Below are 13,557 nucleotides of genomic sequence, written 5' to 3'. Positions count from 1 at the left end.
CGGAGAGAGAGAGAGAGAGAGAGAGAGGGAGGGAGGGAGGGAGAAAGAGAAAGAAAGAGAAAGAGAAAGAAAGAGAAAGAGAGAGAAAGAGAGAGGGGGGAGGGAGAGGGGGGGGGAGGGAGGTAGAGGGAGAGTGGGGGGAGAGAGAGAGAGAGAGAGAGTGGGGGAGAGAGAGAGAGAGAGTGGGGGGAGGGAGAGAGAGAGAGAGAGTGGGGGGGAGAGAGAGAGAGAGAGAGAGTGGGGGAGAGGGGAGAGAGAGAGAGAGAGAGAGAGAGTGGGGGGGAGAGAGAGAGAGGGGGGGGAGAGAGAGAGAGAGAGAGTGGGGGGGAGAGAGAGAGAGAGAGAGAGTGGGGGGGAGAGAGAGAGAGAGAGTGGGGGGGAGAGAGAGAGAGAGAGTGGGGGGAGAGAGAGAGAGAGAGAGAGAGAGTGGGGGGGAGAGAGAGAGAGAGAGAGAGAGAGAGAGAGAGAGAGAGAGAGTGGGGGGGAGAGAGAGAGAGGGGGGGGGAGAGGAGAGGGGGGGAGAGAGAGGGGGGGGGGGAGAGGGAGCGGGGGGGGGAGAGGGAGCGGGGGGGGAGAGGGAGCGGGGGGGGAGAGGGAGCGGGGGGGAGAGGGAGCGGGGGGGGAGAGGGAGCGGGGGGGAGAGGGGGGGGAGAGGGGGGGAGAGGGGAGCGGGGGGGAGAGGGAGCGGGGGGGAGAGGGAGCGGGGGGGAGGGGAGCGGGGCGGGGGGGAGAGAGAGGAGGGAGGGAGGGGGGGAAGAGGGGAGAGAGCGGGGGGGAGAGGGGAGCGGGGGAAGCGGGAGAGAGGGGAGAGGGGAGGCAAAGGGGAGGGGGAGAGAGAGCCGGGAGGGAGGGGGCGGAGAGAGAGCGGGAGGGAGGGGGCGGAGAGAGAGCGGGAGGGAGGGGGGGAGAGAGCGCGGGAGGGAGGGGGGGGGAGAGAGAACTGGGGGGGAGAGAGAGCGGGGGGGAGAGGGGGAGAGAGAGCGGGGGCGAGGGGGGGGAGAGAGAGCGGGGGGGAGGGGGGGAGAGAGAGCGGGGGAGAGAGAGCGGGGGAGGGGGGGAGAGGGCGGGGGGAGAGAGGGCGGGGGGAGAGAGGGCGGGGGGGAGAGAGGGCGGGGGGGAGAGGAGGGCGGGGGGCAGAGAGGGCGGCGGAGAGAGAAAGAGAGCGGGGGGGGAGGAGAGGGGGGGGAGGAGAGGGGGGGGAGGAGAGGGGGGGAGGGAGAGGGGGGGAGGAGAGGGGGGGAGGAGAGGGGGGGGAGGAGGGGGGGGAGGAGGGGGAGGAGGAGGGGGGGAGAGAGGGGAGAGAGAGAGGGGGGGGAGCAAGGGGGGGGAGGGGAACAGGAGTGCGGGTCGGGTCGGGTCAGTCGGGGCGGGGGGGAGAGGGAGCGGGGGGAGGGGGAGCGGCGGGGAGGGGGGAGGGGGAGCGGGAGGGGAGAGGGAGCGGGGGGGAGAGGGAGCGGGGGGGAGAGGGAGCGGGGGGGGAGAGGGGAGAGAGAGCGGGGGGAGGGGGGAGAGAGAGCGGGGGGGAGGGGGGGGAGAGAGAGCGGGGGGGAGGGGGAGAGAGAGCGGGGGGGAGGGGGGGAGAGAGCGGGGGGGAGGGGGGAGAGAGAGCGGGTGGAGAGAGAAAGAGAGCGGGGGGGGGAGAGGAGAGAGGGGGGGAGAGGAGAGAGGGGGGGGAGAGGAGAGAGGGGGGGGGAGGAGAGGGGGGGGGGGGGGGAGGGGAACAGGAGCGCGGGTCGGGTCGGGTCAGTCGGGGGGGGGGGGGGGGGGGGGGGGGAGCGGGTCTCGGGGCGGAGAGCGGGTCTCGGGTCGGGGCGGGGGAGCGGGTCTCGGGTCGGGGCGGGGGGGAGCGGGTGTCGGGTCGGGGCGGGGGGGGGGAGCGGGTTCGGGGCGGGGGAGCGGGTGTCGGGTCGGGGCGGGGGGGGGGGGGGGGAGAGCGGGTCTCGGTTCGGGGCGGGGGGGGAGCGGGTGTCGGGGCGGGGCGGGGGAGCGGGTATCGAGTCTCGGGTCGGGGCGGGAGCGGGTGTCGGTCGGGGCGGGGAGCGGGTCTCGTCGGGTCGGGGAGCGGGTCTCGTCGGGTCGGGGCGCGGGGGGGGGGGAGCGTGTGTCGGGTCGGGCCGGGGGGGGGAGCGGGTCTCGGGGGGGGGGGGTTGGGGAGAGCGGGTCTCGGGGGGGGGGGGGGGGGGGTCGGGGCGGGAGCGGGTCTCGGGTCGGGTCTGGTCGGCGGGGGGGGGTGGGGTGGGGTGGAGCGGGTATCGGGTCGGGTCGGCGGGGGGCGGGGAGTATCAGGTCTGGTGGGGGGGGGCGGGCGGAGCAGGAGCTGGCCATGGGAGAAGCCTCATTCACGCAGCCCCAGTGAGGCCATTCAGCCAGGGTTCGGGGCTGCGTGCTTCGGGCCCCTCCCACACAGTTCGGCGCCTGGAGCTACTGCACTTGCGTGCCGACTGTAGCGCGCATGTGCAGAGGTCCCGGCACTGGCTCCGCCCCCCCCACAGCTCGTGCTGGCTGCGCCGAGGGCCAGAGGACCTGTAAGTAGGTGGAGAATACTGAGGATTTTTTTAGGCGCCGTTTTAGGCGCGAAAAACGGGCGCCCAGCTCGGAGGGGCGCCCGTTTTTTTTCTTGTGGAAACTTGGCCCATATTGAGCAGTGTAAGGCTGAGCCACACAAACCAATAGGGTGCCATGTGCAATCCCCATTCTGTGCTGAAAAGTGTTGAATTATAGAGAATTAGAAAGGAGAAAATAAAATCAGAGAGAAAAAAAAGAGAGAAGATAGGATGACGTTGGGTATTGTGTACCATAGCTCAACAACCTGCTGCGAAGCCACTTGGGTAAATTACTGGCGGGCACCTGCAAAACTGTTGCCTAGCAAAGAATCAGTAGGGTACCCAATAGAGTTAGCAGGCCATGTGTATGACTGCATCCAAAAGCCAGCAGGGCACCGGTAGGACTGCACCAGCAGGACATCTGCAGCGAGACCGTACCCCCAGCTGGACTGTACCCCCAGGGCACTATACCCCAGGGCACCGCAGCAGACAATACCCCCAGGGCACCCGCAACTGGACTGTACTCCTAGGGCACTATACCCCAGAGCACCACAACGGGACCGTACCCCCAGGGCATCTGCAGCTGGGCTGTACCCCCAGGCCACCATTGTACCCCAGGGCACCTGCAGCAGGACCGTACCCCCAGGGCACCAACAGCGGGACCGTACCCCTAGAGCACCCGCTGCGGGACCGTACCCCCAGGGCACTATACCCCAGGGCACCGCAGCAGACCATACCCCCAGGGCACCCGCAACTGGACTGTACCCCTAGGGCACTATACCCCAGAGCACCACAACGGGACCGTACCCCTAGGGCACTATACCCCAGGGCACCGCAGCAGACCATACCCCCAGGGCACCCGCAACTGGACTGTACCTCTAGGGCACTATACCCCAGAGCACCACAACGGGACCGTACCCCAGGGCACCTGCAGCAGGACCGTACCCCTAGAGCACCCGCTGCGGGACCGTACCCCTAGGGCACCATTGTACCCCAGGGCACCCACAGTGGGATCGTACCCCCAGGGCACCCGCAACAGGACCATATCCCTAGGGCACCCGCACCCATAGGATGGGGGAAACAACGGCCGGTGTTAATTAAATAAACATCGCGGCCCCTGACGCTTCCCCGGGTGTTTACAGAGCTGTGAGTTAGACAAGTCTGAGCAGGTACCCGAGAAGCGTGGATGCCGTGGCCTCGGTGGCCGGCGCTCCCTCCCTCTCCCGCTGGTATTCACCTGTCCCCGGACTCGGCGTCCTCGAACTGCCCGGGGGCCGGCTCGCCGCCCCGGTGATCGCTCGCGCTCATCGCCAACCGACAGTCGCTACAGGAGCCACGCCACGCCGCTCCACACAGGGCCTGACGTCGCGTTCCGCAACTACGCCAGCTCACAACGCGTTTTCGAAATAGAACATGCGCACTAAGATATGACGACTAAACCCTAAAAATTGCAGGCACTTCTGACTCACCAGAGACTGTAAGTCGCCCATCATTGATCGCAATAGTCGCCGCTAAAGAGGTTGCATTGAAAGAAAAGATTTCCTAATTCAAAGTGAAGATATTCACGAAGAAATAAAAAAAACGAAGCAAATAAGACTTCAGTGAAATACCACATTGAATCTCTTAATAATTCCAGCTACTTTAATTTGACTTATTTTTCCATTTCATAGGACACTAACAATTTAGATCAGTAAATATATCAACTTAATCTAAAAACCTCGGGAAACAAAACAAAAGATAACATTGAAAGCTATTTTAATTATCTGCATGGCGTGTTGCAGTGAATGGACCAGGTTATTGAGCACAGGTGAGAAAACAGTTAAAACCTGCCCGCGGCCGGTGGGCACAGCAGGGGCAGGAGTGCACAGTGGATAACAGTAAAAACATGAATATTTAAAGTTTAATAAGTTTATTTTGCTTTTGTGTGGTTGAGTTCTTTATTAATTGTGCCCCTTTAAAATGATGGGGGCGGGCACTTTAGTTTGGGTTTGATGGTGACACTGGGGGGAGGGGGAGGGGCAACCCTGTGTCAAAAAAGGGGTAATGCTAGAAAATAATACAGCTCAGACTGCAGAAATAGAGACAACACTGGCCTGGTCCCGCCACACGCAATGGCGTCATAGAACGATCAGGGTGAAACGAAATGGGCCATTGTGATGTCACAAAGTCGGATGCGAATGACGTCACAGAAATGTATGCCGCGTGCGTGCGCGAGGCGAGAAGCTCCCCAGGTGTGAATTACGAATAGCCCGTGAGGGTGACACGGTCCCAGCACTGCGTGTTTGAACTGCGGATGGATGAGAACAGCTGGAATTCCTTTTGTTTCATGGAACCCATTGAATGCGGAACGATGAAAGGTCATAAATGGTGAGCGGTTTAAACTGCCAAGGAAGCCAAGCCACTGCATGCGACAGAGCAACATTTAGTGGTGCTTTATCCATTCCTTATTTTCTCCCCGCACAGCCCTCTTTGACAGAAGGGCAGGTCTATCCGAGGCATGGACTGCAGTGAATGACTTGCCTGGAATTGGCTGGTAATTTTGCATACAGCAACATCCCACAAACAGCAAATGAGTTATGAAGTGAGTTAGTGGTATTGGTTGAGGGAGTAATTCTGGCCAGAACATCAGGAGAATTTCTCATTCGCCTTCAAAAATGGTGTTATGAGATCTTTTATGGCCATCCGAACAGGCAGATGAGGCTGCAGTTTAAAATCTCACCCAAGAGGTGCCACCTCTGACAATGTGGCGTCCCTCAGTACTCCACTGTATCAAATTGTATATTTAGGAAATATAGAGTGGGGCTAGAATCCACAATATCCTGGTTCAAAGACAAGAGTGCTACCGACTAAGATAAATTGGTAAATATATTAAACAAGTTTTAAAATGTAATGCTGATTTGTATAAAACCACAAATATTGAAAGGCAGTTTACTTGCCCAATTTTCAATGCAGAACTTCCTAATATTTTGAAAAGCCCTACGACCTTTGTTAAATTGTTCCTCCTTGCTTGTGCAACTGTTTTGAAAATGGCTTTTACTCCTCCAGTGCCAACGATATGCTGACTGGAGGGACTCACAATAACTTTGCAGAACAAAACAATCCACATGGGGTGAATATTGGCTTTGCTGAAGGTAAGATTTTCTCAGGATTCAATTGACGCTTATCTTGCTTTGCATTGTGGCTGTGCAATGAATCTGAATGAACTTTTTTGAGGGTCTTGAACCATTCTTCTTTCATATTTTTCTTGGGCTCCAAAGGCTATGGACCAACTGGGACCAAAAAGGTTGCTGCATAATCTGATTCCAAGCTACTAAGAGCCAGTTGTTGAAGCTATATAAAAGTGGCCTAGTGATGACTTGCCCTCCCTCTGGAGAAACATCTATTCTTAGTTTGTAATTTTCCTGCTGTAGCATAGCTCAGATTGCAACCTCAGAAATGTAATGTATTGTGTGTGTAAGCCCATGTCCCATCATTCTGTAGTGCCTTACATTGATCTATTTTTTTAACAGCAACTTTAAAGGTGATAGCTAAAAGGAGCAGTAGGCTGGAAAAGAAAATATATTCTAGAACGTAATAAGGATTCGTTCTTTTGATTTTGCCTCTGTCCCCTTCATGACTGTGACTCCTTTTCTATTCTCTCTCTCTCTCTCTCTTTTGCTATTTCTCCCTAACGCACTCTCACACCAATTTTACTGCCTAAAATATCAGAACCAGTGGCTTGGAATTTCCTCAGAGCTGCACCCACCCCACCGTCATAACGTTGCTGGAAGGATGCGACTGCTGCCAATGAACCCGAAGTGGACTGTGGCATGCGAGCTGTCAGGGGAATGACATTTTTCCGACCTCTTGGCATTTTCCCGATCTCCCTGGCATTTAATTTTTTTTAGCCAACCCGCTCCCCGACAAACCGGCAGCACGCATGCGCAGTCTAAAAGAGCAGCTGCCGTTTGTCTCTGAGATAAAATTTAAGCAGTTTAATTAAGTGGTTGCGAATAGTTACAATGGCCCCCAAATTCCAAAGATGGCAATCCCTATGATTATGTTGAGAACACGCCTGCTGGTGCCCTCCAAGACGAACTACCCTCACCAGAATTTGTGGGGTCAGTGGAGCAGGCAGGTGCAAATGCCACTTGGGAAGCATCTTTTGCCCCCATACTGGATAGCCACTTTCTCATGAGAGTTGCCCAGGCCACTGCCAACTCCCCCACCTCCCCTGCGATTCTGGCAATGGTCCAACTGGCCCTTTTGCTAAGGGTGTTATGTTTAGAATAAATTCATAGGACTATATCGCAAGCTCAAACTGTTGTGACCTTGGTCTCTTTATTCAGACTCCAGAGTGCAGAAGCAGCATGGTGAATCACCTTTTATACCTGCTTGTCCCAGGGTGCACAGGTGACCATTAGGTCTCCCACAGATGTGCCCCCTAGTAGCAAGTCTTACATTTACGTAAGGTCTATATACATACATAACATCACTACCCCCCCAAAGTCTTATTGTGCAAGTTATTTGCAAGTAGAGGCGATCTGGCACCCCGCGCCCCCGGGTCGATCGCCTGGGTTGAAGTCCTGACATGGTGGGTTCATCCTCGTGGTTGATGGCGAAGTTGATCGTGTTAGTGGGTCGCTGGGGGCCAGGTCCTTTCACAGTGGTTCCTGGTTATCTGTCGTTCGCAGTTTGGTCTTGTTCAACTGCTTTACTCGTTAGTCCGGTATATGGTTTCACAATCAAACACTCCGTTTCCCCCCCTTGGCTAATGTAGTGCTAGCGGCCCAACAGGAGCCCTGAACATGGTCTACATCACTTATTCTGATGTCGTGTGGAGGGACCGTGCAATTATGGTGCATTCTCTGCTGATAGCATGCGGAAGGCTCGGTTGTGAGTGATTCCGTCTGGTGATTGCATAGCACCCAGGATAGCTGAGTCTATAGTGAGTCTACCTGACACGCGTGGTGTTAGGTTTAGTGATTGGGCACTGACCCTGAGGTCTGGCAAGCCCAGAGTGGCCACAATGGCCTTGAGACTTTCGGCAGTGGCAGGAGACCTAGTGGTCCCTGTGGATCTTGGGCCGTAGTATGGGGGCCCCGGACCACCGACTGTGTGTAGCCGGGATGGGTCCATCGTCCCTGCGGCGGATAGGTTGCCACATCTTGTCTAGCAGTTCACCTGTGGTAGGCGGTAACATGGGATCCTGGCTGGTCCAGATCCTAAGCTGGGGGGCTGTTACGGTTGACCCCTCGCTTTCTAGCACTTCCACGACCGTGCGTGGGTCTACAGACTGCGCCAATGGTGGCCAACTAAGAGCATAGGTACCGCTATCTGTGCCCGGCCCGTGGTGGATCATGTTACAGTGCACAGACAGTGTTGAACATTCTCGAAACAAAGCATCGATAATGGTGCCTCTGCTCTCCCAAGTTTGTGGGATGAACAGCTTGTCTGACTCGAGTACATATTGGGACACTCTTTGGTACGTCTCTTTAGTCCCGTGAACACAGGCTGCTGCTTTGTTTAACTTATTTGATACATGTTCAATCGTTTGGGGCTCGCCCGCTACTTTTGCTTACTGCACAACACTCCCGACCCCATGCGGTAACATCTCACTTGCTACGAATACTTTGTTAGATACATATGCAACTGGTTGGGGTTCACCCGCTACTTTGGTTTGCTGTACAACATACCTGACCCCGTGTGATAACACATTACTTGTTACAAGTACTTTGTCAGATACATATACGACTGGTTGATGTTCCCCTGCTACTTTGGCTTGTTGTAAGGTACCCCCAACTCCATACAATGGTACATCATTGGCCGCGAAAGACCGCTCGCAAGTGTTACATGGCGCACGCAATTTATTTGAGCGTTGTGGGTTCCTGGCCTTCACTGCGGCCGCCCCTTTACTTTTGCCCCAAACCCAGTCGTCTTCCTTGCTGGGCGACACATTCCTCTATTCCGTTGCGGCGACCTTCCGTGGCCTGGACGCTCTCATCCCGTCGTCCGGACGCTCTCTTGTCCCGTGGTCTGGACGCTCTCTTGTCCCGTGGTCTGGACGCTCTCTTGTCCCGTGGTCTGGACGCTCTCTCGTCCCGTGGTCTGGACGCTCTCTCGTCCCGTGGTCTGGACGCTCTCTCGTCCCGTGGTCTGGACGCTCTCTCGTCCCGTGGCCTGGACGCTCTCTCGTCCCACGACCTGGACACACTCTCATCCCATGGTCTGGATGCACCTTCGTCCCGTGGTCTGGACGCCTTCTCATCCTATGGTCTGGACGCCTTCTCGTCCCGTGGTCTGGGCGCCCTCTCCATGTCCGTAATGCCAACTGCCGTGATCTTCCTCCCCATGTATTTTGTCTCTGGTGTCCGATCTTTTCAGCCGGAGTCCCACTCCGCATGGTCGACCTGGAGCCTCTTCCATTGTTGCGAAAGGGGTTGTCAGCTTCGGGTGGTGTGTACTGCGCCTGTACCGCTGCTCGGTTGAGCTTTACCTCCTTGTGGTTGTGATGAGTGACCTGTGCAATCTGAAAATGGATCTGCACTTCGATGCCTGGTTCAGCTGGAAGTGGGGGTTTGCTCAGCCTTTGAGAAAGGGAGACCTCGTTCGCTGGAGAAGGTACGCTGAGGTCTTCCCACTTCCATCGAATCTTCCCCATCCATCTCCTGCCAGGCAGCGTTGGCCCATCACCTGAAACAATCCACAGTGGTAAATCGTGCACTACTCCCTCATGGAATACTTTTATGTCTGCACTACCAATAACTGGTATCAGTTCTTTGGTGTAAGTGCGCAGCTTTGCCTGAATCGGGATCAGCTCGGGTCGCTGTGCTTCTTTGCTCCACAGCCTCTCAAAAGCCTTCTGGCTCATAACTGATTGACTCGCCCCCGTGTCTAGTTCCATGGAGACTGGAGTGCCGTTAAGTTCAACTTTTAACATTATCGGAGGGCTTTTGGTGGTGAAGGTGTGTATCCCATATACTTCCTCTTCATCCTCAGGTTCAGTTGCCTCTCCTGCTCGTTCATTGTGATCCTCACTGGATCGGTCGTCCTCTCCTCACTCTGGCACATGGTGAGTCAGAGACCATTTGCACATTCGCTGGAGGTGCCCCATTGTTCCACAGCCCTTGCACACACAGGGCTTGAATCTACATTGATGAGCTCTATGGCTGCCCCTGCAGCCAACATGGTGCTAATGGATACGCATTCACGCCCCATGGCGGACTCTGAGTCACTCTAGGCCTAGGTCTGGCTTCTACAATCAGATGGGCCCTGCCCTGTGCCATTTTGCCTGCTGCAAACGTTATTTTGTGCACGGTGCTTGCCGGTAAGCTTTGATTCTATGAAGATATATCTGTTTCGTGTTATCGCTTGTGGATATGAAGGCTTGGGCTATCGTGATGGCCTTGCTCAGATCTAGGGATTCGGCAGACAGCAGTTTGCGAAGGATGACCTCATGGCCAATTCCAAGCACGAAAAAGTCCCGCAACATTTCCCCCAAGGATCCTGCAAAGTTGCACTGCCCCGCAAGGCGTCTTAGGTCGGCGACAAAACTCGCCTCGTTCTGGCCCTCAGAGCGACAGTGCTTGTAAAAGCGGTACCTGGCCATCAGGATGCTCTCTTTTGACTTGAGATGTTCCTTAGCCAGCGTACACAGCTCTGCGTAAGATTTGTCCATTATTTTGACCCGTGGTAGCAAATATTTAAGGATGACCCACATATGGGGCCCAAGTTTCGGCCTCAGTTGCTCCTGATTTTTTGGAGCAACTGGTGTAGAATGGAGTATCTTAGAAATTCAAATTCTCGGCATTTAGTTTGCTCCAGTTCTAGTCAGTTAGAACAGTTTCACTTTGGAACAGAATTTATTTTTCAAAAGGGGGCGTGTCCGGCCACTTACGCCTGTTTTCAAAGTTTCGGCAGTGAAAACTTACTCCAAGCTAACTTAGAATGGAGTAAGTGAAGATTTTTGTACGCTCGAAAAAACCTTGTCTACACTTTAGAAAATCAGGCGTAGGTTACAAATCAGGCGTAGGGAATGTGGGGGGGGGGGGGTTTAAAGGGAAGTTTACAAACATTAAACACTTCAATTTTACAAAAAGAGTTATCATCAATAATAAATGATAAATAAATCAACCAATAAATCAATCAAAAAAAATTAATAAAAAATATATTTAAAAAAAATCAATAAATAAAACATTTTCTACTTACTGACTGCAACACCAGGAGTCCTCCAACAGCATGCTGGGATGCCCCCCCCCCTGCCGTGCGTCTCTGTCAGTGTCTCTATCTCTCTGTCTGCCTGTGTGTGTCTCTCTCACTCTCTGTCTGTCAGTGTCTGTGTTTCTGACAGCGAGGGGTGGAGGGGAGGGGGAGGAGGGGTGGTGTAGTGGGGAGGAGGGGTGGGGGAGGAGGGGTGGTGTAGTGGGGGAGGAGGGGTGGTGACAAGGGAGGGAGGGGAGGGGTGGTGACAAGGGAGGGAGGGGAGGGGTGGTGACAAGGGAGGGAGGGGAGGGGTGGTGACAAGGGAGGGAGGGGAGGGGTGGGGTGGTGACAAGGGAGGGAGGGGAGGGGAGGGGTGGTGACAAGGGAGGGAGGGGAGAGGGGGTGAGAAGAGAGGGAGGGGGATGAGAAGGGAGGGAGGGGAGGGGATGAGAAGGGAGGGAGGGGAGGGGATGAGAAGGGAGGGAGGGGAGGGGGATGAGGAGGGAGGGGAGGGGGATGAGAAGGGAAGGAGGGGAGGGAGGGGAGGGGGATGAGAAGGGAAGGAGGGGAGGGAGGGGAGGGGGATGAGAAGGGAAGGAGGGGAGGGAGGGGAATGGGATGAGAAGGGAGGGAGGGGAGGGGGATGAGAAGGGAGGGAGGGGAGGGGGATGAGAAGGGAGGGAGGGGAGGGGGATGAGAAGGGAGGGAGGGGAGGGGGATGAGAAGGGGGGTGAGAAGGGAGGGAGGGGAGGGGGGGGTGAGAAAGGAGGGAGGGGAGGGGGGGAGGAGAGATAGGAGGAGGGAGGGGAGGGGGGAGAGAAGGGAAGGAAGGGAGGAGAGAAGGGAGGGAAGGGAAGGGAGGGGGGAGAGAAGGGAGGGAGGGGGGGAGGGAAGGGGAGGGAGGGGGGGAGGGAAGGGGAGGGAGGGGGGGAGAGAAGGGAGGGAGGAGGGGAGGGTGAGAGGAGGGAGGAGGGGAGGGTGAGAGGAAGGAGGAGGGGAGGGTGAGAAAAGGGAGGGAGGGGAGGGGGAGAAAAGGGAGGGAGGGGGGAAGAGAAGGGAGGGAGCGGAAGGGGAGAGAGAAGGGGGGAAGAGAGAGAGAGAGAGAGAGAGAGAGAAAGGAGAGGAAGGCTGAACGGGCCCGGCCCGGCTGGGCCCAAGACTTCGAGCTTAGACTTACCGGATTGATAGGTAGGTGGCGTCGGGTCCGGGGGGGTCGGGAGCGCGGGTCGGGGAGGGGGGGTCGGTCGGGTGGGGGCGGAGATGGGGCGGGGGGGAGATCGGTCGGGAGCGGAGGTCGGTCGGGGAGGGGGGAGATCGGTCGGGAGCGGAGGTCAGTCAGGGAGGGGGGGGGGGAAGGTCGGGAGTGGGGGAAGCGGAGGTCGGATCGAGGAGGGGCGGTCCGGTGGGGGGGGGGGTGGGAGCGGGAGTCAAGTCGGGTAGGGTCAGGTCCGGTCCGGAGGAAGCAGGAGCTGGGCGTGGGAGGAGCCTTATGCACACAGCCCCAGTGAGGCCATTCGGCCAGGGCTAGGGGCTGCGTGCTTCGGGCCCCTCCCACACAGTTTTGGGCGCCTGGAGCTACTGCACATGCGCGCCCACTGTAGCGCGCATGTGCAGAGGTCCCGGCACTGTTTTCAGCGCAGGGACCTGGCTCCGCCCCCTACAGTTCGTGCTGCGCCGCGCTCAGCTGCAAACGACCTGCAGGGAGCCGGAGAATCTGGAAGTTTTTTTCAGGCGCACTTTGTGGCACGAAAAATGGGCGTCCAGTTCGGGGCTGCGCCGTTCTAGGCGCGGCCCGAAACTTGGGCCCATGGTGAGGAGAATCGCCCAGTGCTTGGTCGCCGTCTCAGCCTTGTCCACTTCGTTGACCACAAAGCTCCACGAAGGCGTCCCAATCATCACCCTCAACAAATCTCTTAAGAATACCAACGGCAGCCATTACCGTGTGAAAGTTCTTGATCCGTTACTCGTCGCCAATTTGTTATGTTCAGAATAAATTCACAGGACTATATCGCAAGCTCAAACTGTTGTGACTTTGGTCTCTTTATTCAGACTCCAGAGTGCGGAAGCAGCATGGTGAATCACCTTTTATACCTACTTTCCCAAGGGTGCACAGGTGACCCTTAGGTCTTCCACAGGTGTGCCCCCTAGTGTCAAGTCTTACATTGGGTAAAGTCTACATACATACATAACAAAGGGATCGATCAAGGATAAATTTGCAAAACATAGACACCATTTGTGGGACCACACACACCCTTGTGGAGACCAGTAGGCCTCACCTTTCTCAGAATACCAACTGACACTACTACACTGGGTCCCCAATGAGCCTCAGGAGAGAGAACTCCAGATTAGGGAGTTCCCAGCACACTGACACTGCTCCTCCACCAAACCGAGTCCCGCCATTTGCCTTGTAAGGGAAGATTTCTTTGGGGGGAGGGGAGGAAAGAGAAGGCAGGTTTCTTTGGTGGGGGGGGGGGGGGGTGCAGGGCAAGGTTTCTTTGCGGCGGGGGGGGGGGGGGGATTCTTGGGGGAGGGATGGTTTCTGCCAGTCATCTGCCAAAGGTGGAGTGGGAGACTAGTAGAGACTGTTATACCTATCAGGAAAAGGTGAACAGGCTGTCTTGAAAAGAGAAGGTTGAGGGGTGATCAGGTTCCATCTTTCTCTCCATTTCAGCATTCAATCTTAAATATCTACCTATAATGGTGAATGTAAAAAAATATTTTCTGTTTCCATGTACATACATATTAACCATATAAAAACAGAAACTGCTGTGAATCTCAGCGGGTCAGGCAGCATCTGTGGAGAGAAAAACAAAAGTTAACGTTTCAGGTCAAT

The 13,557-nt window shown here is 56.4% G+C and overlaps 2 protein-coding genes across 4 annotated transcripts in view; one reads left to right on the top strand and one right to left on the bottom strand.

The window, feature by feature from the left end:
• Positions 1-3,928, bottom strand: part of riok1 (RIO kinase 1 (yeast)) — a 48,255-nt gene extending 44,327 nt beyond the window's left edge. For 2 of the 3 annotated variants that reach the window (XM_070888538.1, XM_070888539.1), the window contains exon 1: positions 3,781-3,928. In XM_070888538.1, the coding sequence (XP_070744639.1) occupies positions 3,781-3,851 (71 nt within the window). In that variant the 5' untranslated portion in view covers positions 3,852-3,928. Of the gene's footprint in view, positions 1-3,716 lie in introns of all 3 variants that reach the window. The other variant, XM_070888540.1, reaches the window with a different exon arrangement.
• Positions 3,929-4,796: 868 nt separating this feature from the next.
• Positions 4,797-13,557, top strand: part of LOC139263812 (cancer-associated gene 1 protein homolog) — a 242,780-nt gene continuing 234,019 nt past the window's right edge. The window contains exons 1-2 of the mRNA XM_070879900.1: positions 4,797-4,910; positions 5,589-5,674. Coding sequence (XP_070736001.1) covers positions 4,837-4,910; positions 5,589-5,674 — 160 coding nt within the window. The 5' untranslated portion in view covers positions 4,797-4,836. The remainder of the gene's footprint in view (positions 4,911-5,588; positions 5,675-13,557) is intronic.

The sequence above is a fragment of the Pristiophorus japonicus genome, chromosome 1, assembly GCF_044704955.1.
Source record: "Pristiophorus japonicus isolate sPriJap1 chromosome 1, sPriJap1.hap1, whole genome shotgun sequence".
NCBI lineage: Eukaryota > Metazoa > Chordata > Chondrichthyes > Pristiophoridae > Pristiophorus > Pristiophorus japonicus.
This window is presented reverse-complemented; position numbering and strand designations above follow the sequence as displayed.